A 26,887-nucleotide genomic window follows, 5' to 3' on the forward strand; every position below is an offset into this window, starting at 1 on the left:
TATTATTTTTATTTTTTTAAATATCGGACCGACATTCGCACATATAGGCTATAATGTCCGAATAGAGAATCTACCTATACCTGAAGAATGCTTATTGTACTTTTATCTAGCTTGAGAGTAAATGACACACAGCACAGGCACAATCTGGCAGCGGGGTGCACTGCCGCTGATAGTGGATCAATAAGTAGATTGACAGCGCGTGGTGCTGAAATAGCCAATATGCCGTTTGTGGTTTGAAAAAAATAACACCAGCTCACTAAATCATTCAAACGTAATGTTTACTTATATGTGAACAATAACAAAGTTCAGTCAAAACACACAACAAAATCGGAGAAGCCGCTTGATCATGGAGGGCGAGGGGTGGTGGTACATATGCTGCCACCCCAGTTGGCAGCTTTGTTTTGAAAGAAAAGTTTTTGCCTGCCTGTCAGCCTTCCATCTTTGCAAAAAGTTATCTTGTGCCCTCATTGGTCATCTGCGCATTCGTGTGTGTTGGAGGAGGGGTTCTGTATATGGAAGTGGCAGATTTTTTCCGGTTGTGTATTTTCAAATTCTTGCGCATTCGATCTAGTTTCTCCAAAATGACATACCCCACCTTTAAATAAGCCTTGGATTATGTTCCGGCCCGCCATCTAGTGGTTCAGAAAAAAATTGGCCCAAGGCCAAACTTAATTGCCGACCCCTGTTCTAGAGTGACATACAGTACAGGTAGGGATGTTGTGACCTCAAAGATCAGCATCAGGGTTGTCAGAGGACATGTTTAACTGATTGTTCTTGTTCTCTATATGAAGTTAGCTGGAAGTGATGGCATGAAGCCCCGGTTTAATGATAAGTGAGCACTTTGCTAGATTGTTAAAATGCTACATTGATTTTCAGCAACCGGATTTAAAAGTAGAATATATCCTTTTTTTAAAGTGCTGTTTGGTGGATCAAATGTATGGGAATTTGAATAATGGAAAATGTGGATATGGATAAAGTAACTGATAAATATCACAAAAATATTGAAGACTTTTAAATAGGGCTGTCTGTCGATTAATATATTTAATCGCGATTAATTTATTTAATCGCAAATTAATCGCACATTTTACATCTGTTCTAAATGTACCTTAGAGGAAGATGTTTCAAGTTTTTAATACTCTTATCAACATATGAGTGGACAAATAAGCTTTATGCAAATGTTTGTTTATTATCATTGGAACTATGACAAATATTCTCCTGAATATTCTCAACACAACAGCCTGGAACCTCTCTCTCTCTTACACCCTGTCTACTTCTTTGCACTGAGCCAGTTGCTCAAACAGACAAGCCTGTTTACAGTTGTCGGCGAAATGCCGCTCCTCTTTCTTCACATTCAGTGAAGTTCCCACTGTGGGTCAAAATAATGCGCTGTGTTGGATGCGATCCGAATGATCTAACGCAGTCCCTCGTCCTCCAAAATGTTAAGCTGTAGCCACCCATTTAGCTATCGCTGTTAAAAGCTTGCTGCTCGTAGAAGTGTCCAGGCGTCTCCCCGGCAAACTTTCAAGCGTGGTCTGTCGCTAGCGAGCGGCAGGAGTGGGGCTGTCAGCATCAGCTGTGTGCTTGGCTTGCCGTTTAAAACACCTTTTTTTGTATCCATATCTCTTGCTAGAATCTCCCACCATCCAACTAACAACAACAACGTCAAGCAGGAAACTCACAAAAAAAAGGTTCATGGCCACACCTAAAACCTCTGACTTGGGTTCTCGCTTCATCCCCAAAAACCTGCAACAACGTTTTATGGAGGCAGTGAAAATGATTAATTGGGGGGGGACACTTTCATTAGTGAAAACAGAGATCTGTTTATATCTCAAATTAATGATTCAATGTCTTCCTTCTCAAGGAGAGGGTGCCTTCGGGATAGGAAGGAACATCATCTTCCCTGGCTGAATCTACGATGCAGGAATCTCATGAAATCTAGAGACCAACTATTAAAGCAGAGCTTGAAATCCGCACTATCCACTGAGAGACAGAAATTCACTCATGCTGGTAACAAGGTAACAAACGATAGGACAGGCTAAAGCGAACTTCTTCATCAAAATAATTGAAGGTGCGAAAGGTAATGGTAAAAAAGTTTGGCAAATCTTAAATAAACTATTAGGTAAACATACCAAACTACCGCTATCAAATGTTTAGAATTAAAAATCAATGATGCCCTGATAAAACACCCTGCCGTGTTGGCCAACTCTCTTAATGAGTATTTCATAAATAGTGTTCTGGACATTACAAAGCTCTTCCCGCCATCTGAGGTCTCACCCAGCCAAGCTATGGATACACACCCCGTTTTTGACCTGGAGGAAATTACAGAGGTTGAGGTAAAAAATATAATCTTAGGGTCAAGAGGTTCTAAGGCTCGGGATGCAGATGATTTAGATACCAACTTTATAAAAACACATCGACGGTCTAATAGAACCAATTACTATGCTAGTGAATCAATCTATCAGCACGAGGGAAGTTCCATCGTCCTGGAAGGTGGCCACGGTGACATTGATCTTTAAATCTGGGGATAAGGCAATGATGTCCAATTATAGACCAATCAGCATCCTCCCCTGTGTCTCTTAGGCCCCGGCCACACGAGGACGAAAACGGTCGTTTGCGTTACTGTTTAGTGTCATATAGACCATTCGGCCACACGAGGACGACCGAATATGACAGTAAACAACTGCGGAAACGATAACGGGTCCCAAGGTGGATAGAACGGCATACTCAAAGCTCTGGGGGGTCCAACGGCTCCGTGTGTGCGCCCTATACGATCATTTCTGATAATGATGACGCAATAGCCCCGCCTCTCCCCACCTCTGCTGCTCACCCCCGCGTCAAAGTAAACTGCACAATGAATTCAGATTATTTATCTTTCTCTCGATATGGACATAAACGCGAGTGAAGTCTAATCTGACAGGACGGAGACACGCAGCTCTGCTCACCTGCAGCTCCTCCCGCTGTGATGCAGCGGTGAACGGAACAAAACACACACTTCAAGTCAGATCATCACCCTTAGCTATTTTAATTACCTCTCAAACTACCTAAACTAGTTATAAATATGTTTATTTTTACTGTCGGGACATTCATTACTGGATCAGCTGCTGCATGAGACAGACACTGACGCTGTCCGAAGAGAGGGAGGAAAAAGAGAGGCTCCATGTATTATATAATTTTATTATATAGAGTCGTTATTCATTTGTTTTAAAGCTCAATAAATAACAAAGAAGACCTTTGACCGGCACTTTTATAGTTTTGTCCGGAAGATTTAAACTTTAACACACGTTGACTGGCGAAAAACTCTGCCCGGTTCCCTCGGCCCCCACCGCGGAGATTAAACAGAAGGGCAACCATGACAACCATGCTTCGTCGCTGCTTTGGTGGAGGAAGTTACAGTGCCACGTACAGGCTCCTGCATATGTACTGCAGCTTCTCCAGCGCTTGGAGCTAAACGGAGCTGTCTGTGTGGACAGACAGTATCCGGTGAACATTGCGTGTGGACGGAAGCTTTTTTGCGATTGCGTTTGCGTTAATCCTATGCGTTTAGCCGTATGCGTCCTCGTGTGGCTGGGGCCTTAGGTAGCTGAGAAATGGGTGTCAAAACGAATCACCAAACATCTAGACCAGGGTTCGGCAACCCGCGGCCCTTTAAGCCCTCTGCTCTGACTCCCTGAGTTTAGACAAAAATAAGAAGGAAATAAAATAAAAGTATTTGTAGGACTATTTATATTTTGTTGCATGGTTGAAAATGTTTCGTATCTTGTACAGTATTTTGAGGTGATACTGTAACACATAAATAAAAAACAAAACGGTTTTAATTAGGTCAACTAAAATATGCGTCACATCCTGCTACGGTCCCGCGCGAGCGCCTTTTCTTGGAGGCGAATAACCTGACCCTCTGCTCGATGAGCGAACTATGGATAAATCAAAGAAAAGTACCGGAGGAACACAGGATTTAATTCTGTGCGGACAGAGTTATATGCTTTCACAGCAAACGATGCTGGTTTACCGGTATGTTTGATATGTGGAGAGAAGTTGTCAAAGGTGCTGCAGCCGTTACTAGACCCTCCAGAAAAACGCGGGCAAAAATCCTTTATTATGCGGGCTAAATTCCTTGATTATGCAGGCTAAAATCCTTGATTATGCGATCAAACATGCGGGGTTTTTATGTGATTTTATGCGGTGAAATTGCGGGAAGTTGCGAAATATGCGGAAAGTTGCTAAATATGCGGGGGAAAAGAATAACAATTTTTTAAAATATTGGGCTGTCTTATTTATTTTCTCTCACACACAAACTGCCACTAACGTTAAACCCCTTTACTATTCAATTAAACACATTCAATGTTTATTTATTGTAAAAGCAATTGGGCTTTTCTAATCTCACACACACCTCTCACACACACCCCCCCCCCCCCCCCACACACACACACACTTCTCCGCCTCATTCCGTTTTCATTTACTCGTTCGTTATCTGACCAGCTTCAATCTTGTAGGCTACTCACTTCGTTTCTTGTAGCCCTCGAAAGGGTTTTGGAGGTTAATGCCTCGCTGAACGTGAGTTGTTTGGCTTTCTTGTCCGCAGCAGCAGAAAGCATTTTCGAATGTTTGAATGAATCAAAGTGGGTCGTCCCCGTCGATTTTTTCTTATGCTCCAACACACAGTTGCACGTGGTGCAGAATAGTTTCCCCCCACTTTTTGCCCGGTCTTTAGTAGAAATGTTCGTCGGTAAATGAGATGGATTAGATTTTTTTCATCTTGGTGTTTTCTCTATCGTGAGCTCCACACGTTCACTCTATACAGTGTTGTTTACATTCTGTGATGCGCGAGCTGATGACGTCACGTCAAGACGAGTCAACTTTTTTTCTTCTCAACTTTGTGTGGAAAAATGCGGGGATTATGCGGCCTTTTGATAAATATGCGGCCTTTTAAAAATCTGCGCCATTTTGCTGATTATGCGGTAAATTCTGCGATCGCAGAATCGCGTTTTTCTGGAGGGTCTACTTTACGTGTCGAGGAACAACACGGGAGAGGAAGACAGCTGACGATCTTCAGTCATAATTCAATGGGGTATGTAATTTATTTCAGAAAATAGTTTGTTATATTCCATGGAATGCTCTCAACGTCCCGATAGCAATGAATATATTAAATGCTTTGACAATAAATACATAAACAAATTAATCTGTGGAAGCCGTAGCGCTGTAAAAAGCACGACCAATCATTTTAGCCGGCCGGGCTAAAATGATTGGATGGCCTACCTGCCTGTCAGCCTTCCATCTGTGCACAAACTTATCTCGTGCCCTCATTGGTCATGTGCGCGTTCGTGTGTGTTGGAGGAGGGACTATGTAAGAAAGTCTGAAGGAAGAGACATATTTGTTCCGGTTGTGTATTTTCAAATTCTAGCGCACTCGAGCTGGTTTCTCCATTCTTACCTACCCTACCTTTAACTCTTTTTAGGGTGCAGCTATATGTTTTATTTATTTCAAAGTGGGCCCATTTTAATAATATTTTTTTTCCCTTCAAATGTGCAGATGACTCCTCAAGTGCTGTGTATAATTTATTTTAAAGTAGGCCTGTGTATTATTTCTAATTCTCCTTATAGGAGTTCTTGGTTTCTTATTAGAAGTTAACAGTTTTATATAATGTAATAAATAGCCTAATAAATGCAAAAGAAATGTAGTTTTTGTCTGATATAACAATAAAAACAACTTTATTAGCTATCAAGCTATGAAATATGTTTTGCGGCTCCAGACAAAAACATTTTGGGAAAAAGGAGCAAAATGGCTCTTTTGGTCAAAAAGGTTGCAGACCGCTGATCTAGACAAAGGTTTCGCTCCACTCCACCCAATGCAGTTTGGTTTCCGTGCTCACCACTCCACTGAGACAGCTAACTGTGTCTTTGTGGAAAAGGTTAAATGTATGTTAGACACGAGCCCATATGTAGGTTCTGTCTTCCTTGACCTCAGGAATGCTTTTGACACTGTTGACCACCAAGTGCTCCTTACAAAGCTGACTCATTTCAATTTTTCGGCAGTTTCGATACATTGGTTTAAGTATTACTTATCGAACAGAAAACAGTGTGTTTTGGTCAACGGTGCCAAATCCCCCTACCTTGTGAACCCTGTTGGGGTTCCACAAGGTTCCATTCTTGGACCATTACTGTTTTCTCTGTACATTAATGACTTTTCCTAACCTGTTAAGCCCCATCCCAGCCGGCGGGGGGAAAAACACATCTGCAGGAAACAGCGTCTGAGGGCTTCTTAATATTTAAAAACCTATTAATGTGTCATACCCACTTAACGGGAAGAAACTCAGCTATCAGACAATATTAACAATTTTTAGCAAAACGAAACATAAGGGAAATAACAAAGGCTCTGAATTAGCCCTGAGCGAAAAAATGCTAACACACTTAGCACAGAAATCATGTTAAAATGCCCTTATTACTTATCGTATCATTACTGACCGATCCGAACTCGCGACATGAGAAGCTAACAAAGACATCACACCACGTAGCATTAGGTAGCCAACACGGCAATATGTCTTACCTTAGTTGTTTTCTGATCAAAAGTTGTCTTAAAATGGCATTAAAACGATAAAAAAAATGCAGTTGAAGGTTAATCCATAGGTTAATCCAATGTGTCTGTGTCACTTTGAAATTATTTCTGATAATCCATCAGCAATAAAACTAGTTTTAAGATTTCAGAGAATTAAATAGGTTTTGCTTTGGGCAAACTGCGTGCGCATAGCTCTCATTTCTCAATGGTAACGTGTGTGTGTATGTGGAAATTCCCCTTCGATTCTATTGGCTCTAGCGGTACAAAATCGACCAATGGGTTCCAGAGAAACGGCAGTGTTTCCGCTACCATTGTCTATTTATAAATATATATAGCACCAAATTGCAACTGAAGTAATCTATCGACGGTCACTTTTCACATTGAACATGTGCTCTTTTATTAAATAAAATAAACGCCTATGTTATTTATCCAATGCATGTGCATGTTTCAGTGTCCACTGCTTTGCGTATTCACATTCTCCCTCCGCTCTGTTTCTGAAGGGCGGGGCTCCGCTCCACTCCCAGGTGGACGCGAACGTAGCGTGCGCATTCTAAAAATAGCTCACAGATGGTGAGCAGGTACCGCGGTTTTAAACTACAGTATTTAATTTGATAGAAAACAACAATGAAACGCCAGCAGAAGAATAGTCTAATGAGTTGGGTGAAAAAAAAGTCAGGAGATTTCAGTTGGTTTATTCAGTAAATTAGCTCAGGATAATTGGAGGTTCTGTCTACACTTGTTGATGTGAGGCTAATGCAGGATTTGCTAGCTTGATGCTACCGGCATTTAGCGGCAGTGACTCGTCATGTATCGTCAGCAATGTATGAGAAGCAGACTGCTTGTTTAATGTTAGACTCACACCAATAGCTCAATATGATGATCATAACACGATTGCTTTCATATCAGAGATCAGATGAGGTGGAGCTGCCTCCAGCAATAGAGGATGAGGCAGAGAGAAGAAGCAGCAGCACAGGGTTGCAGCAGGTATGTTATATGCTGTAGTCAGGTGATTTAAATGTATCAATGAAAGGAAGAAGTGTAGGCTAAGAAGGGAAGAAGGGAATACAGTTTGAATAAAAGTAATACAGTACAGTGTAACACTGTACTTTATTACTTTTTAATGTACAAAGAAAAGAAAAAATGTCGGGCCATCATTGGGGGGGTACCCGAGCAGCACCCTGCCAAGGCAGTAAACCTAGGGGAAACACTGAACGGCAAATACGCCTATTTCCACCCAAATGACCCCAGAAGTGGGCTTTTTTTGTTAAACCTCTCTAAAAAGGTGAAATGTCACTTGTTTTACATCAATCTTGATACAGGGTACTTATTATATGTTATAGTTTAGATTCCTAAAGCTTTTAGTCTCCGATCCCATCATTCAAGGGTGGTTTTCACTATAAGTAATGGTTTATTTTTGGACGGACACTACAATTTAAAAATGTTTACTATGTTCAATCTGAATTTACTTTAAAATAAAAAATATCTATATTGATTCTGACTTTTCTACATCCAACTCACAGGTTTAACATTGCTTTGAGAAAAAAGATGTACCCCTTTTAGAAGGGAAGTTATTTTCATTTGTTCTGGGAATGTCATTTGCGAGCCTGAGACCTTAAAACAGGCTTGCGGCTTAACAGGCTAATGTATGTCCTGAGTTGAATGTACAAATGTATGCCGATGATGCGGTCATCTTTGTACACGGGAAGAACACTGAAATTATCTCATCTCTTAAAAGCTTTGGACAAGGTTCAACACTGGCTGAACAACATTTGCTTACAGTGAAATGTAAATATAACAGTATGCATGTTGTTCAGTCAACGACCAGTCAACATCGAAGGATCCAACATGTTTTTAAACAGAGCAGAAATAGAACTAGTCTCCCAGTTCAAGTATCTTGGAGTCATATTGGACTCGAACTTGACTTTTAAGAAACATATTAAGAAAGTAACCAATACCGCATTCAATTCAACTTGCAAAATGTTAAACAAATTAGACCTTTCTTAACTGTCAATGCTACAAAGTCATACCTCCACTGTATGATTCTCTCCCACATTGAATACTGAATGACAAACTGGTCGTTTGCTTGTGCCACAAACCTGAAACCAATAGAACAGCTGTACAAGAGAGCTATCCAGGTGTTTGACAGAAATACATATTCATACCACAACTGTACCATCCTTGAAAAACACAATTTCTTGAGTTTTGACAATTTTAAGTCTTTTCAAAGTATGTGTTTTTTTTATAAATGTTTACATGGACTGGCCCCCCCTCCCTTAGGGGAATTCATCCACAGAAAACACACTGGACGCTGCACTAGGTCAGAAACCAGAGGAGACTGTGAAGTCCACCGCAGACGGACAACTTTTGGACAAAATGTCCTCTCCATTAAAGGCAGCTCATTGTGGAATAGCCTCCCAACTGAGATACGGGATTGTCCCACTCTCAATAGCTTCAAAGGTCAACTCAAAGAATGATTGAGAAACAAACAGACGTGTAATCACCGCTAAATGCACTTTAATACAGGGGTATCTCCTCCTGCACTTTATCATAGCTGCTATATTGTACTGCCATGTGGTAAATGCTTGTATGCTGCTCATGCTCTTTCTGCATATCATGTATTTATTTTTGCTATGTATATGCATGTCATGTTCTTATATGTTGTATGTGACAGGACTACGGATGGAAATGATCTCAAAGCTAAAATCAGGCTCATTTACATTTGTAAGCATTATTTTGTTTTAAAGTGTTCATCAATGTGCACTGTCCCGGTATGTGATCTGGACTTGGTATCAGCACTGTAGATACTCTTTAGTTAGTCCTCATTACATTGAACCACTGAGACCACCCGGCACCAGGGCTCTGTGGAGTGATGTGCTCCTCCAGTGGTGTGTTCCTGCTGCACAGCTTACCGTTGGAGCTCAGCGTTCCTGTTCATCTCGTCAGCGATCTTCAGCAGCTGCTGCACCACTTCTTTGACATGAGGGTCCTGTTGTTCGTTGGGTCTTCCTCCGAGATGTTCCGAGGAGACGTGGCGACTTGGCTCCTCCGCGTTTATACGTTCAATCACATACCTAGGACAGAGAAAACGGCTTTACCAAGGAAACACCACACAAGACGCATGCTTGGACTTTGTGAGCTTGCTTTAGAAACAAGGCTATATACATATAGCGTATATATCGATATACATCGACAAGAAACGCATTTGTGTGAAAATGTGAACCTATCCTAAAAAACACTAGCATAGTGTGAGAGACTGGAGGCTTAGAGGACATCCAAGTAATAATAATAACAAATTATATTTATATAACGCCTTTCAAGGGACCCAAGGTTGCTGTACATGGTGGACAAAAAAAACAAACAGACAATCAAAGGGCAAACAAAAAATAAATGGGGACCAAGAAAGGGCTAGGGCCCGAAGGCCAGGGTGAACAGATGTGTTTTTAATGATTTGAGTAAGTAAAGGTTCAAATTGGAAAAAGGTGGGAAAAATACATGTAACCAGTAAAATAAACTTGGGGAACAGAGTAGTGATGTGTCGGTCGCGAAAGAGCCGGCTCAAAGTTTTTTGTTGTTAAGTAATACAAGACGGAATGATGTGATGATCTTCGCGCTACCGGTTCTTCGTGCATGCATGCAATGACATGTAATATCCAAGGATTAGAGACGGTTGGATTCTGCTGTTTTGAGCATTGCAATATATTTATATTCACTATGTTATTTATGTATGATTATCTTTAGGCTCAGCAAAGATTTGATGTCAGCTGTTGCTGTCTTTTTTTGTTGTTGTTAATACTGAAATAGAGCCCTGCTGTTTTGTTAGGGCTTTTTCTTTAAATACAATTTTAAAATGTCAATACAGTAGCTGTCCTTTTTTTAAATGTCTATGCTAAAGTTTTTATAGGTGTTATCTGCTTTGTGTATCGTGGTTCTACAAGCAAGTCAGTGCATTCATTGGGTGGTATCAGAGAGTTATAAGGGTCTGTAAATGCAATGAAAACATTTGGCCACAGCAAATCATTTATATTAAACATGTAATTTGTAATACTTCAGTACAAAAGATGTATTGAATAATTTAAGTGATATATGTGTACACATATAAATCATTAGTCAAAACAGGGTTACATTTGATTGAATTATAAAAGGTGTATGTGGTAAAAAAGACGAGACGTTTGGGAGCCGAAAGAGCCGGCTCTTCTTGGTGAGCCGAGCCAAATGATCCGGCTCACTGAAAAGAGCCAGAATTCCCATCACTAGAACAGAGGTGATTACTGTAGGTCAGCCTCTTATTGTGTTTTTTTTTTACAAAAAACGCAAGAACTAGTAATGAGCAGAAGATCAGCCAGTCCCCATGACAATACACTGGGGATCTGTTTATCCTGAAAAACCTGATGGGAGCATCCCTTATCAGAATAAGTTGAAAGGCAATAATCAGTAGCAGTTGTTACTTCTTCAAATCGGAAAACTTTAGCCTTTACTCAGTGAAGAAAAAACGCATTGTGTGCGTCTGTTCTTGCTTACTTGATGATTTCTGTATTTTCAAACCAGGTTATATTTTTAATTGCTCTACTCAACAGAGGTTATTCACTTGTCTTTTGTTTTTTTTCAACTGACTAAGATATCAAAAATCTTTTTTCACCGTATCATGACAAGATCACACATGCTCTCATATCATCTCAGTTTAATAGTATTACAATAGTTAAACTGAGATGATAGTATTGTATTCAATGTTTATTCTTCCATTAACCATTTAAAACACTTAGTATCTTTTGAAAAGTGCTGTATAAATTCAGTTTGTGTATTATTATTATTATTATTCAGATTGAGACTTACGCTCTGAGTACCACTGCGCCTTGCTCCAGGATGGGATCATCAATGACATCTGTACAAAGGAGAAGATCATTATAAAGCATTCACACTGCAGCATTTTTATTTATAGAACATTTGAGGTGTTTCCTTTTCATAATCCAAAAAAAGGAAGCTCTTGCCATAACAGCTTATTAACTATTTATGTTGAAAAGTGTCCTGTTTTGATCAAATATGTTGATTTATGTTTTCTGTAAATGTGTGGTCTTACTTTGTACTAGGCTTGGGCGGTATGACGGTATTACGGTATTTCGAAATACCGTCGGTATGATTTTCAATACCGTGACGTCACAGACTGTGCGCCAAATCACAGATGCGTTTCATTCTATTACACTGACACGGAGTTTTGACAGGGACGACATTGGTTGTAATGCACAGCACGCGCCAGCAGAGGGCAGGGGAGGGCAGTCCGTCTTTCCCGCTCTCAGAGCTCAGCACAGAGCTGAGCTGAGCAAGATGGCAGCAGCATTTCCCGGCCCCGAACTCGGACAACTAGTAAAAAAGAAAAATGCCTCTGCGCCTGTTTGGGACTATTTTGGGTTTACTCGTCGCCAGTGACTTCATCCAGCACAACGAGAGACAGAGGCACTTCTTTGGGAATGTTTAAGACGGGGTGAGTGAGTGTTGACATTTTTTAATCCTATGCAACTGGTTGATGGTTTTGTAGTCGAGGTCGGACGGTTTTAAAAACGAAAGCATTCACGCGAGTAATCCAATGAATCAAATGGAAATAAGGTTTTTAACACATGCACGGAATAATATTGCCAAACTAGTTAGTGAATATAGCAAACTTTATTCAATAAGTCAAGTATTTACTCCCGGAAAATGTTTATGTATGATGATATATTGTTAACTTAGCTCACTATGGAAACAACGTCGGACATCTACAAACGCGTCCTGTATCCGATCTCAAAATGTGCCATTTGCACAATGTGTCATGTATGCAGCCCTTGTTTTGCACTTGCGCGCACGTCGCGGCACTTTGCGAGCGTCTACCGGCTCGGGCTGCATTTTACACCGAACATATAATATACCATTCGAAACATCTATTTGCCGCCGAACGCCACCTCACTCAAGTCGACCCAAGTCATACCGTCAGTGGCGGCTGGTGGAAATTTTTTTGGGTGGGGCTGTTGATATGGTGAGTAAAACAATCTTTTTTGGGAGAAATTACCCCTTAAATTGGGACTGATACCGTCATATACCGTATACCACGGTATGATGTCAGCAAGGTATGACGGTATGAAAAAAATGATACCGCCCATGCCTACTTTGTACCACCACTTAATAGAGTTTAGACTTCTATAGTTTGACCCATTTCAGTTTCATTATGTACAAGTCATACCTACATATTAAGTTATCAAAGAACATTTAAAACAATTTAAGAGCAGAATATAGACAATTTAAGAGCATTAGGAAGAGGCATTCTACTGTAATGCAGTTTATTTAATACTTATACACCTGTATTAACATGTACATCTTTTTACAAAAGTATGGGAATTAAATTACAGAACAATATTATAATAAACAATCAATTGTTGTTAAGTTGAACTTCCAGGCATGTCACAGTCCCTTCTACCCCATATTTAAGCTTTCAATATTTACGTTGCGCCTTCATGTGTTTCCTCTCATTTTTTCGTGTAAGATAATATGTTTAAATTGTACATGAAATGAACTCTAAAACTACACTTGGGGGGAGCTCACAGCCCCAGCAGACCTTCACCCTGACTCACAGCGTCCTGACTCAGGCCACAATCCTCCTGTTTTATTACCTTGTTTGTCACCATCTGCACTGTAATGACCAGATTAAGCAGACATATTGACTTTATGGTACTTTATGATGCATCCAATGACTCGGCATATTTCACAAACTCCCATGGAAAGACTGGCCCAAGCTATATTTAATATCAGCATAATAAATACATAAACTAGCAGTATTTAATTAGCTCTGATCGGATTCGGAGAAGTATTCAGATCTTGTACTTTAGTAAAAGTATAAATACCACAGTCTATGAATACTCTGATAGAAATACAAGTCCTGCAATCAAAATGTTACTAACAGTACCATTTTGAGGTGGTTGTTCTTTACTTGAGTATTTCAAATTCTTGCTACTTTGCACTTCTACTCCAATACAATTCAGAGGTAAATCATGTACTTTTACTCCACTACATGTATTTAATACCTTTAGTTACTTTACAGATGTGGATGAATGATGTGAAATATAATCAAGTGTTAAATCAGACTTTAGTTCCACCTGGAGTAAATTCACAAGCTACCCTGCAGTATACAAAGTCATTCAGACTAGCTGCACCTTTACCAGCTTTGAAAACACTTTTATGATCAATCATTATAAAACATATCACATATTTCGGAAATGGACCAATCTACACAATGACTACTTTTACTTTTGGTACTTTAACTATATTTTGACCATAATACTTTTGTATTTTTACTTAAGTAACATTTTGAATGCAGGACTTTTACTTGTAACAGAGTATTCCTACATTCTGGTAGTTACTTTAATACAAGATCTGAGTACTTCATCCACCTCTGTGAACCTATGGTATTCTTACACGACATTGCTAGCTTAAAATTAATGTCTGGAAAACTTCCTGAGCAACGGAAGTGTCAAATTGTGTCCCTGCTTCAGAGAGGGGTTTCCTCCCGTGGTGTCTCCCCCTCGTCGGGGTTAATGGGTGGTCAATCGGTGAGGTGAGGTCGCATTGAGCGCCGCAACAGACGACAGGTTGGAGGCTGTTTCGGATAAGGTAGGCTAACGCTAGGAGGAAACATGTCGACGGGGACACCTTTATCGACGTTAAAACGCAAATGTCATAATGGTATATTGCCAAGAGTTGTCAGTTTAATACAACATTTCGTTAGCTTGTGTCCACCCGCCATGGCTTCACATACCTTCCCCACCCACGGCGCCCTGAGGCTCCTGGTCTTCTTTCCCCTCTTCCCGGCTGTCAGCCATGACTTCTTTCTCTTTTTATCAGCCCGAAAGGAGCTGGGAGCGATGAATGAGCAGTTAGTTGTTTGGTTCCAACATGTAACGCTCAGCTTGGCCGAACAAAATCACAAAAAGTCCGTCAAGTCCCTTCCGTGAAAACTTTTCTCCCCCAACAGAAGAACAAGGAAGTGAGACGGAAGCGCGCAGTGGCCGCCGGGTAGCGCGCCTCGTCTTTCCCATGGCATTTCCCATGGTGTTTTCCCGATGAGCAAATGAACATCCAATATTACACAAATTAAAACATAAATCGTTTAATATGACTAAATTCATAATAATAATAATTGTGCAATTAGCGGAGTGTACATCTTGTCCCGTGCGGTAACATGGGAATGTGATAAAATGTGAAAATACTGAATTTCTGGGTATTATTGGATTTCTTGTAATAACCACATTCACAGCTGTAAGATAATTCCAAGGGTATTAAAAGTATTCAGCTCCTCTACTTGAGTAAAAGTACTAATACCACAATGTAAACATACTCAATTACAAGTAAAAGTCCTGAATTCAGAGTTTTACTCAAGAACAAAAGTATTATCAGCTAAATGTACTCAAGTATCAAAAGTAAAAGTACTCATTGTGCAGAATGTCTCTTATAAAAGTGTATTATAATTATTATAGAATATGATATTATTTTGTTTTTGTCGTTTGAAAAGCCATATGTATAAAAGTTTTTTTAAGTTGTAATTTCTTCAGTATGCAGCACATTTTGGAAAGTATTGAGTAAATTAGAAGTAAATATATCCTTTCAACAGGTACAATTACATACAAGTGTCAAATAAAAGTTGTGGAGTAAAGTACACTATTTCCCCCTGAAATGTAGTGGAGCAGAAGCACAAAGTAGCAGACAATCGAAATACTCTAGTAAAGTACAAATACCCCAAAATTCTTCTTAAAGGTCCCATGTCATGGCCATTTCTACTGATCATAATTCAATTGTTGAGGTAGGGCTGAACGATTAATCGATTTTAAATCGAAATCGCGATTTGAAATGATGCGATTATTAAATCGCAAAGCCTGCGATTTAAAAAAAAAAAAAAATATTCTTGTGTGTCAGTCATCCACACCAATCAGAAGTGCTGTGCTCCACATGTACCAGTCATTGTTAACCACTCAGAAGTGGCCCATGATAGTAGGTGATAGACAGATTGATCCAATCACCTGCCAAGTATTTTTGAAAGTGCCTGCCCTTTCCAAATGGCTTCCAATGGAGCTTTCCTAGATGGTTTGGTGAAACATGTTTTACATCTATTACAGGGTGAATCTTAAACTGAAGCTTGACTTTAAAGCAACCCAACGGAAGTTTCATGTAAGTTTAGTTCTTTCACTCGTAGCTCGGGCTGCAGGGGTGCTAAAGATGGGAGCATGTTGATACGACCTTCCTAGCCGGAGTTATAGCCGCATTTTACAATAAACTTACGTTGGATCGCTTAAAAAAAAATATCGCAATCGCTATATTTGTCAGAAAAATCGCAATTAGATTTTTTCCCAAAATCGTGCAGCCCTACGTTTAACTTAGTGGAATATGTTGAATATGTTTTACCAACATGTTGGCTATGTTAAGGAGTTTTCAGAAGATTGTGACAGTGAAGTGAACATATTTGATTTTAATTTATTTTGGTCTTATTTATTTTTATTTATCATATTAATATATGTTTAGTATGGTTTTGGAAGTGCGCTCCAACATATTTGTTGATCTTGTTTATTGGTCAAATATTATTTGTTTTAAAGTTCGTCAAAATAATCGTGATATCAATTATTGACCAAAATAATCGTGATTATGATTTTGGGCATAATCGCACAGCCCTATGTTGAGGTATACTAAAAAATAGGTTTATACTCAGGGCTGCACATAACTGGTGCGCAGGTGCGCATGCGCACCTCCGCCAAAAAAAGAGCACCGGGTCATTTGAAAAAAGGCGCATTTGCGTACCAACATTGAGAGAGGGAGAGAGAGAGAGAAGGAAGAAGAGAAAAGAGAGAAGAGAGAAGAGAGAAGAGAGGAGAGAGAGAAGAGAGAGAGAGAGAAGAGAGAGAGAGAGAGAAAGATATAGTTGCATATTAACTGAGGGCCGGCACGTAGCACTGGCGTTATAACTTTTCGCCTATGGGCGCAAGATCTGGGGAGGCGCTGCGCTGGCAGTTCTGGGAGGGCAAACATTTTTTTTGACCGTTGGGGCTCATCCTAATTTTCGGCCTTGATGTAACAATATTCATAATTAAGTAAATGTAACACCCTTTTCACCCCGGTTACACGTTTCATTTGCCCTGTACGATGGGCGCTGTAAGTGATGAAAATGGGGGATGTTGGCTTATCTGGCGCCCGCAGCTCACAGCCAAAATGCGAGTGAGCGAGGGAGGGTGCACCGGTACCGGCGCTGTTGTTATTAGAATCTGGTGCTAGCTGCTCTAACGGATATAAGAAGAAGATGTTTCTACAATAATGTGGAGGGAGAGTCCTCTCCAGTCAGACTCAGATGCTGATGACTACAGCTCAGTGAGGTAAGGACTCTGAGTGTTTAGATAGCTAACTTTAGTCTAAGTTCAAACGGTTTGGTCACAATTATGTAAACATATTTCCAAGGCACTCCTTTATAATTATTGGGATAAACAGGTTTGAAATCATTCCAATGTATACTATAGGACAGTAACCAAAAATATCCTTTAAAACTGGAGAGATACAAAAAAAATGCATAAATAAATAAATAAATGTTAATGTAAAATAAGATATGAATGAACAACACAAATACAATAAGTTACATTAATTTGTTATTGGCTATGGTAGGTTATTGGTTATGTTCACTGCATGTGTGTTCTGTGTTCACCTCTGCATGTGTGCTCAGTGCCGGCCCGTGTGTCTTGCAAATAAAGTCAAGACCCCCTCAAAAGTTACGGTTTATTTCATTTTAAGGATGAGCACCAAGCAACATCTCCAGGTGCTCCTTTGAGAACCAGGGCAAAAAAGTTATGTGCACCCCTGTTTATACTGTGCAATTTTCCAAACTCACATTGGTTTCTCATACAGCATCTCTGTAAAGTAGCCTATGTGTATTCACCGGTATTCACTCTCTGTCCTAAACGGCTTGTTGGAGGCCTGTCCGCTCCTCGCAGCAACGAGTCTCTCGGCGATACAGCGAGAACAAGCAAAACTCATCCTCCTGAGCACAAACAAGCACTCACAGCCGAAGTAAAAACAATAAGTGTGGCTTGATATTGAGTAAGAAAAAGGTTTATTATAACGCTGTGAGCATGGGTCTGCGGAGAGCATGGGTTTGCGGAGAGCATTTCTCCGCAATCCCAACTTAGTAGCCCGAAAAACGTTTACCCATTTAAACAGTAGTGGTATATACCTTGTTTGTTTTAAACATCATAAATACACAAACAACAATGAATACTTACAGGTTGTGTAACCGAATCTCCCGCTGGTCCAAACAAAGTAGGAACAGCATCGTTCTTCAATGCCCTACGCCAGAGTCCTGCACGGGTCTGATTTTCAAGACCCGCTCCCGCCCCGCATCCACGACGTGCAATACCAAACCCGCCCCGCCACCCGCACATATTGCCAATTAGTTCCGCAACCCGACCCGACCCACCGGCACAAGATCTGCAACCCGACCCGAACCCGCATATACGTATATGAGCAGTGAAAACGTGCAATTATTAACACACGCAGTTGCATATTTGTCTCAAAAAACGTGGGATGTTGGTTATTTTCTCCATCGAGGATGACACCAAAAGCCTTGCAGACGTTGGATTTCGCTCTTGAGGAAGTGTTTCTTGAAAATGTTGTATTCTCTGCTAGAGAGCTTCACCTCAGCCATTTCGAATGTGGCACGCTCAGCAGCAGATTGATGCGCTGCAGAGGTTATGATTATGCGCGGTCCCGCGGAGGAGAGGTCTGAGGATTTAAACATTAAACTAAATTATTATTATTTTAATATTTATTATGCAACACCTGCGACCCGACCCGCATGATCTTTGCTTTACCCAGAACCGAACCCGGAAAAAACGTTCGAAGAAATACCACCCGCGAATCACTTTTTTTGCGGGTCACCCGACCGGGTACCCGACCCGATGCAGGACTCTGCCTGTACATATCCGGCATGAATCGCTGAAAGGTTTGGGAAGCTTTGTTTCGTGAAAGGCTGGCAGAGGGTGTGGCCTATGGGCAGTGGCGGCTGGTGGAAATTATTTTAGGTGAGGCTATTGTAATGGTGAATAAACCACACGGGGAACATTTTTTGAAATTACCCCTTAAATTAAATTGGCTACACTATTTCATCGTTGCTGTTGTATGATTGGTGTTTAGCTACGGTATTTAGCGTCTACAGCACCTCCGCTTTTAGGTTGGACGTAGATCCAAACGTCGCCCGGAGGTCCCCCGGTGTTGTTGCGGGAGCTGCTGCACTAGCTAACGCTCCACTAGCTAACGCTGCACTAGCAAAACAAACGCTTATTTCTTTTGCAAATGGTGCGGCGGGCTTCAAACACGTTCCCCTCCACTGGTTTCAACCAAGCACTAAATTAGATGTTTTCCAACCAAATACGGTTGAACTGACACTTCCCCATATTAATTTGTAAGTAGATTCGAAGATACATGAATTTCTGACTGCTGCAAGTTGAAGCTTGGTTGCTAGGTTACTAGCTGGGTGTTCTCCAATAAGGGGCCGGGGGAAACAAAGTTAGTGATTACTGGTTCCATGTTGATTTAATTCAATACAAATTGTTGGGGGGAAATGAAAGGCTATTACCGTACTGGTTACTTTGCAGCCCGGACATTTCCCCCAAAACACATTTAGACGCTATCGCAACACAGAAGTACCTTTCAAATCCGATCATTTTTAAGACCTTCTAAATCATATTTAAGACCTTTCTTATTTTGTTGGTCATATTTAAGACCTTTTTAAGGCCTTACATTCAGATAATCAAATGTAAGACTTTTTAAGACCCCTCGGGAACCCTGAGGAGACTAAATATGAACATTATATGCAGACACAGACGTGGTTCAGAAACACAGAAATATTAGAAAACAGACCATTAAGGCAAAACATCTAGTTTGATGGATGCTGTCAAAACTCAACTACAAAGTGTGTGTGTGTGTGTGTGTGTGTGTGTGTGTGTGTGTGTGTGTGTGTGTGTGTGTGTGTGTGTGTGTGTGTGTGTGTGTGTGTGTGTGTGTGTGTGTGTGTGTGTGTGTGTGTGTGTGTGTGTGTGTGTGTGTGTGTGTGTGTGTGTGTGTGTGTGTGTGTGTGTGTGTGTGTGTGTGTGTGTGTGTGTGTGTGTATTTATCACGGGTACATAGTATCTGTCCCCGGCTGTTTGAAGAGCAAGCATGGGAAACAAAAGACAGTGTTTGCATACAGCTAGTCACACACACAGTTACAATCACACTCCCTGTAATTGACATAATTAATAGATAGTTTAGCTTCTCACCATCATTTGCTGTGGCCCACTGATGTTAACGATCGTAACTGAAAGGCTGCCTGTCAAACGTAAACATTCAGCCACGTGACTCGCAAACTCTCGCGAGACTTTTACACAAGACTGATCCTTTCTAGCCATAACCCTGCACCGGGCGCTGACATTGGCGCCCGGTGATCATCAGATTTGACGACGCTGATTGGCTGAAATTATGTTTCGGAGCCATAGCTTACAGATAGCAACAGTCAGCTGCTAGTGGCTGCTGATGCACTGGTTGAGGGCTCCTCTCTTAGCGCCCAGACGAGAGAGGGTAATGATACACGGGCAAGGCCAGGCAGGAAACATGTGACTTATCAGTCACTTTAGACATCGTAACACCATTTTAAACGGGATGTTATTGTAGATTATACATTTTACTGATACCAATTATATAATATTTACCTTGTTAAATAAAAATAAAAATTAAAAAAATATAAAAAAATATATATATTTTGAAAAAATATATATATATATATTTTAATTTGTAATGTGGGAAGAGGTGAGGCGGCGTCCCTAGCGCCCCTATGGACCGGCCGCCACTGCCTCTGGATATCCCCACGTCAGAGTACCCAGGAAGAAAACGTTGGAAAATGAGAAATCTCCAACGAGGCGTTTTGGGGAGGTCTTTTCTGTGTTAGAGTTTTACTCGCTACAAGGTGTACTTTGAGGGTTTTTGACTCCGCAGACCGTTTACATGCATAAAAACCTTTTATATTGTATATTTGAGAAATGCTCACTGTACTTACAGAAAATGACTCAGGGCGCATCTGAGATTTGAGGGGGTGCAGGGGTAAAGTGTTATTTTTATAAATGGAGAGTGGACCTGACACCCTCTGGGGGTCCGGGGACATGACCCCCGGGAAGATTTGTTTTTAAATATTGAAGTTAGATGCATCAATCTGGTGCACTTTGAGAGCAAAATGAAGAGATATATGGATACCTCTCAACATCCATATGAAACAACTGTAAACAGATTTACTTTTTCTTTATGGATATAAAAGAAAGTAAAGCCTGACTCCTACTGGCGGCTGGTCAAATGACTCCTCGTCCCTGAGTACACTCGCCATCTTTCAGCAGGAAAGGAGAGAGGGAATCCTTGTCCGGCGACAACCGCTGTCTTTTCGCACTATTATAAAGCCACGCTAACATTTTCGAAATGCTAAGTCTATCGCTGCGGCGCGTCATAGATGCGTCAGGAGATGCGTCATGAGATGCGTCATGAGATGCGTCATGAGATGCGTCATGAGATGCGTCATGAGATGCGTCATAGATGCGTCATGAGATGCGTCATGAGATGCGTCATGAGATGCGTCATAAGATGCGTCATGAGATACCGCCGGCGACTGAGTACTCAGTAAGAAGTGCCGGTACCACATGGGTAAAAATCAGAAGTGCCGGTGCTGCGTACCGGTGAGTACCGGCCCAATTCAAGCACCGATACAATACTTGAGTAAATGTGCACATTCCACCACTGGATCATTCTAAATATATTATTGTATTCATGGTTTCTGGCATGTCTTATCTGTATCTGTTCATCTATCTATGGATGTGTCACCTGGAAAGATGCCATTTTAACATGTGGATGTTTTTTGCTATGATGCAAAGAGTTGGACTTATTTCATACGGTATATGGGCAGGATCAATGCTTTACTACTAATAGATGTATGAAGCCTATATTCTGAGCGAAGAAAAACCCAGCCTGAGTTTGTACAATCATCCTCCCTTTAACCTGTGGAGGCACGTCCTCACAGAGCCATTTTCTCCCCTTTTGAGTGTTTGTTTCACTTTCTATATACAGTACATTCTTAAAAACCCAGTTAGCACATTCTAAACTCACATGAATACAGTTTTATTGTGAACATGGTTAAAAAGTTTAATATCTCAATCCTTCCTGAATTAATCCTCCACAGAAAGGTGCATGTATCGCTTACAGCTAGTTAACTTCCATTCTAGTCAGCTGAAACCATAAAGTGTGCCCCCTCTGCTGTGAGTCATTGGACTGACTCACATTGTGATTACGTGGTACATATCACGTTGATACAATCACATTAATGTCTGGTCTTAAAACTGTACACAAACTATGGTGTAACTGGAAATTTGATCATGATCATAATTATAATTGTCAGTTTTTGCACCTTGAACACAATAGTGTAATGTTCCTAGTTAGGGCGAATGCTGTTTACAGCATTCCACTATAGTTCTTCGATTCTTTAATCTTCTTCTTCTTCTTCTTATTATTATTTCACCAAATAGTTTGGCTCTCAATAACTTCAGCATACTTTCAGCTGCAGGAATCATTCAAATATCAAACTATTCAGCCTTTTCAGCACATGATGGGAAACTTTCAACTTTTTCAAAATATGTTGTACTTTTTGGAATATTCAGCTTTTTAACAAGAACTTGTCAAAAAGTCCACCTAGCTCCCATTAGAAAAAAAATCCGGATCTTTCTTCAGACTAGAGAGGAGTAAACTTTAAACAAACTGCTCTCATCTCCTTACACACAAAACCTAAAAAACAACATATATCAGTTCATTGGGAGTCCCTGATGCTGACGGTCTGGTAATTTTTTTATAGGAGCCATAGTTTTTGAACAAGGTGAAAAAATGGTCAGATATAATCCTCAATGCATTCTTAATGGGACAAGGTGCTGCAGTTGGTAACCATGGTGTTGCTGGGCAGATCGGGGCCACACACCTGAGTGACATCTAATAAGAGCAGACACGCCCACAAACAGACTGGAGGTTTGTATTATTAGTTTTTCAACAAAAGTTAGAAATGCAAGAGGTTTGTCTCTCATTCAGAACAAATTGAAAGGCTATCCTTTCACAGCACATCTCCATGGAAACCTTTGATATCTGGGCTTACACACACAGGTGTTTGTAAACATTCATTCACTACTACTACATCTGATATGTAACTCCTTCTGCCTATTTTAAGCTGCAGAAACTATTCAACTATTAACCTATTCAGCTATTTCAGAACATTGAGGCTATACATTTTGTTATTTATACCTTTTTCAAACCTTTTCTTTTAAATATTAGGCTTCTTCACTATTTTTCCTACTCTTCCAGTTTAACATTTCACTTTCAAATTTCCAACAAAGTCATTGCAATGCTTTTGAGCTGGAACAATTTTGATTTAAATCATTTAATTTTTCTGCATTTCTCCGCTAAGTTCGGCAACACACTTACTAAAGCTAAAAGCAGCTACAGAGACCATTCAGCTAATCACATATTCAGCTTTTTCTGCATTTTCTGCCAAATTTAGCCACAAATGTTCACAGTTTACAGCATTCACACACATTTTCTGCAGGAAATGCATTTTCCAGTTCACTCTCCTATTTGCTGTGCCTTCCGCCAACTCCCGAGGGAAATCATATGGAGGAAATCAATCTTTTTTCACACCAGTTTTCTAGTTTAGTCTGTTATTTGCGTTGCATGTGGTGTACAGCGAAGAGAACACAGCTGCTGCTGGACACACCTCTGATAAGGAACCAAAACAGGGAATTTGTGGGCTGGAAAACATGCTCTGTAGAGCTGAGGGGAAATCAGTTTTTGCTTCATCATGGTGTCATCAATGAAGCCACAGCTTTCCCATTACACATTGATCCATTATTAATACCTACATATTGATTATTGCAGCTGTTAATATATTCACATCTTAAAAAGCCCCCTGGTGACTTTCTGTGACTCTTTTCTGATACTCTTGCTGTTCACTTAGCTAAACTCCCTGAAGATCCACAGAGAGGAGGGATGATGTGACCCTTAACAGTGCGCACAAATTGCTCAAATATGTCAATAAAAAGCCACAATTAACAACTTCATACCAAAATAAATGTTTTTTGTAAAGAGTAAAGTGCAACTGTATCATCTATGATTTGTGAGTACAGTGGATGTTCAGTGTTACAGGGTTATTGACTCTGTATGATGCTTTACCTCTTCCTCAGTCATTTTAGCGTTAAGACAATTATCAAATTTGTCCGATCTAGATTTCAAGTTTCATGTGTTCACATTAGATTTAGCAGACACTATGTTATTTTGCCATTACAGTTCTATCCATTAAAACATAATAAAAGATGGAGATTGCTGGTGCTTATATCATGTTAGCTTCTACCGGTTAGAATTACTTATTTGTTCATCATTAAGGAGATTTGTATGACTCATTATCCATGAGGTCTCCTCCCCAAAAAATAAAGGAACACTGTGATTAAAACTGGTAAAACCAACCCGGTATCACGGCAAGACGTGAACATGTGACGATTTACCATGCTGGGAGACGTGAAGATGTCACGATTTCGTCCCTTCAAACGTGAAAGTTACACGGTATTGTTAACCCATGTTAACCAGTGGAGAAATAACCGGAAATGCCAAGCAAATGCTACCCCGACGTAATGATTTATTTTGTAATAGACACACTCGATTACGCCAATTTTCTTGTTTCCCCAGCTGCTCGACACCTCTTTTAGCAGAAACAAAGGCTACATTAATGTATTAAATCGATGTTAATCCATGCGTGTGGATCATAGGTGTGGATGTGGAATTAACGGACGTGACGTTGTGCGATTGAGTTGCCAGGAAACAGCTATCCAATTGGTAGATAGACTGTATTTACACCATAACGGTGCAGAGCTGATAGAAAGGGACACCTGGTGGTTGAAGAACGTTATTGAATTTTATTATTTTATTATTAGATATTAATAGGATCCCTATAAAGTATATTCATTACTCGTTATTCTCTAATAATAGTTAATTAAAGACTGTATATAATGACTAGTTTGCACACCCCTTTCAAGATTTCAAGATGTTCTAAGCTAAGGTTTATTGACAGATTATAGTATACACAACTACGGTATAGTTATGAAATGAATGAAAAACTTGGGTCGCAGGTTCCTCAACAGTGCATTACAAGACATCTATCAATATGTGTGTATTGTCATTCTGCACATTTCTTATACTATCTACATACATCTTATAAGAGTATAACATGTATAATATCAGTTTAATAATAAACAAATAATAAACAAATAAATGCTTAAACATAGTTAACATTGCAGGAAAGCAATATATTAGACGTTAAGTACTTTGTCAGGCTTAATATTTATCTGTACATACAAATGTCACTGTGTGTGCTGTGTGCTCTGCATGTGTGACCATTAAAGAGGGTTTCATCCCTCCATATTCTTCTTCTATACCCCCAAAGCTTTTTTCTTATTCAAAAGAAGACCTTAACCTAAAGTACTCTTTAATGTTTAAATCAAGCCTTATTAGTTTGTCTGTTTTGCACATCCTCCTTTTAATATCTAATAATAAAATAATTCAATTAAATACCGTGCTTTAACCACCAGAGGCCTGTATTACGAAGCTGGATTTTCGCTTAGCCGGTTAACTTCAGGGAAAGCTCGGGCTTTCCGGTCCTACGAAGCTGGTTCTCTTTTTAGCAGGCTAGATCTCCATGGTAACTTATGCTGAGCGGCTAACCTGCTCCGGAGCAGGTTAGGTTGCAGGCTAAGAGATCAACTCAGTGAAAGCAATGCCTGCTGACCAATCAGAGCTCAGTGTGCGGAGTTTAAAGCGATTAAGTCATATTACAGGAGAAAGGAAATACAGAAAAGCTGCCGTTGCAGGAAAGACGACGGGCAAAAATCACATGTGTGAACGTGAACATTAATAGAATATCACCTCCCATCTTCAGAGCAATCTGACTATTATAACATTAGCGTTAAGAAAGCTTACTTAAATATCTGCCACAACATAAGTAACCGGATCAAAGTAACATTAAGTACAGTCCGCTGCATATCACATCATAATGTATCATATATTTCCTTATCTGAGTCAGCTGAGCCGTATCTGGCCGTGCAACACTCACAGTGTCACATAGCCTACTGTATGCACAAGTATTATTTTAAGCAACACATTAAGTTGACGAAACACTCGAGACAAATGTAATTAAAGTCAGATCCACTCGTGTCTTAGACGGGGCAGTGATATCATAAACCTGTTAATGTACGCATTAAAACACTTTTTCTTTTACCATCTGTATTCACCTTGCAGGTGCAACTATGTGGCTTTTATCCTGGATAAAGTGTTTAAGTCATGGATGTTTAAAGTTTAACTTCTTCATATTTGTCTAATATTATAGTTGACTTTTCATTCAGGAAGTATGACGCTGCGCTGTCAGTACGCTTCTCCATGTTTGTGATTGGTCGAATGCTCCAAATACCACCCCTTTCATGTGAACGCGCACCTAACTAGATAGGGCACGGCTGGCTTGAGCGATCCACTTGATAACCAGCGTCGTAGTACAGTTTAGCGGCAGCGCGTATGTTTTGGATTAGGCTAACCGGCTAACTCAAACATATCCAGGTTAAGAAAATCCAGCTTCGTAGTACAGGCCTCTGGTGTCCCTTCCTATCAGCTCTGCACCGTTGTGGTGTAAATATAGCCTATCTACCAATTGGATCAAATATAAAAGTCAACCGAATTGGTGTTGATACTGAAAGGAAACGTATTGTGTGAAAAGAAAAGTAAGATGTTGTTTAATTGCTTATATATTTATGATCCACGTCACGTTTTCAGTTTTGGGGGCAGTTCTTCCTGTTTGTCTAGAAGTCTTCTCAGCAGGGCTCTATAAATAGAGAACTATGGCAGATATGTCATATTTAATGCAGCCGAACCGTGTATTAGAATGCCGTTATATGATGACTTTCAAAGAGAAAAGCAAGCACACTCGGAATAAAGTATTATTTTATTTTTTTAAAACGACGTTTTCAGATTTCACATCACATAAACACTAAATCCCAACATGCATTGCGGCTAAACCATCCAATCATCGAGCTGGGGATCTTGCCTACGTCAGTTTCCGGTTTCGTTTATCACCGAAGTATTTTGTTATACACACATTCCTTCACATTTACAGTTTAATTTGCATTAAAGTATTTCGTGAGGCCTTCTAACGTGTTTTTAAATATAACTACGGTTGTAGTTGAAGAGTTTGTAAATTAA

At 40.1% G+C, this 26,887-nt stretch overlaps 3 protein-coding genes across 3 annotated transcripts in view; 1 reads left to right on the forward strand and 2 right to left on the reverse strand.

Moving 5' to 3' along the window:
- LOC307029961 (apoptosis regulator BAX) overlaps positions 1-14,614 on the reverse strand; it is a 28,982-nt gene extending 14,368 nt beyond the window's left edge. The window contains exons 1-3 of the mRNA XM_079666158.1: positions 14,328-14,614; positions 11,381-11,429; positions 9,460-9,621 (exon numbers count right to left, since the gene is read on the reverse strand). Of these exons, the coding sequence (XP_079522284.1) occupies positions 9,460-9,621; positions 11,381-11,429; positions 14,328-14,391 (275 nt within the window). The 5' untranslated portion in view covers positions 14,392-14,614. The remainder of the gene's footprint in view (positions 1-9,459; positions 9,622-11,380; positions 11,430-14,327) is intronic.
- LOC307028144 (uncharacterized protein) overlaps positions 1-26,887 on the reverse strand; it is a 207,705-nt gene that overhangs the window by 118,151 nt on the left and 62,667 nt on the right. The gene's annotated exons all lie outside the window — the stretch shown is intronic.
- The window catches only part of LOC307028619 (uncharacterized protein), a 32,736-nt gene continuing 22,118 nt past the window's right edge, over positions 16,270-26,887 (forward strand). Inside the window, exon 1 of the mRNA XM_079663800.1 lies at positions 16,270-16,926. Within this exon, the coding sequence (XP_079519926.1) occupies positions 16,868-16,926 (59 nt within the window). The 5' untranslated portion in view covers positions 16,270-16,867. The remainder of the gene's footprint in view (positions 16,927-26,887) is intronic.

The sequence above is a fragment of the Notothenia rossii genome (genome assembly GCF_949606895.1).
Source record: "Notothenia rossii genome assembly, chromosome: 2".
NCBI classification, from domain to species: domain Eukaryota; kingdom Metazoa; phylum Chordata; class Actinopteri; order Perciformes; family Nototheniidae; genus Notothenia; species Notothenia rossii.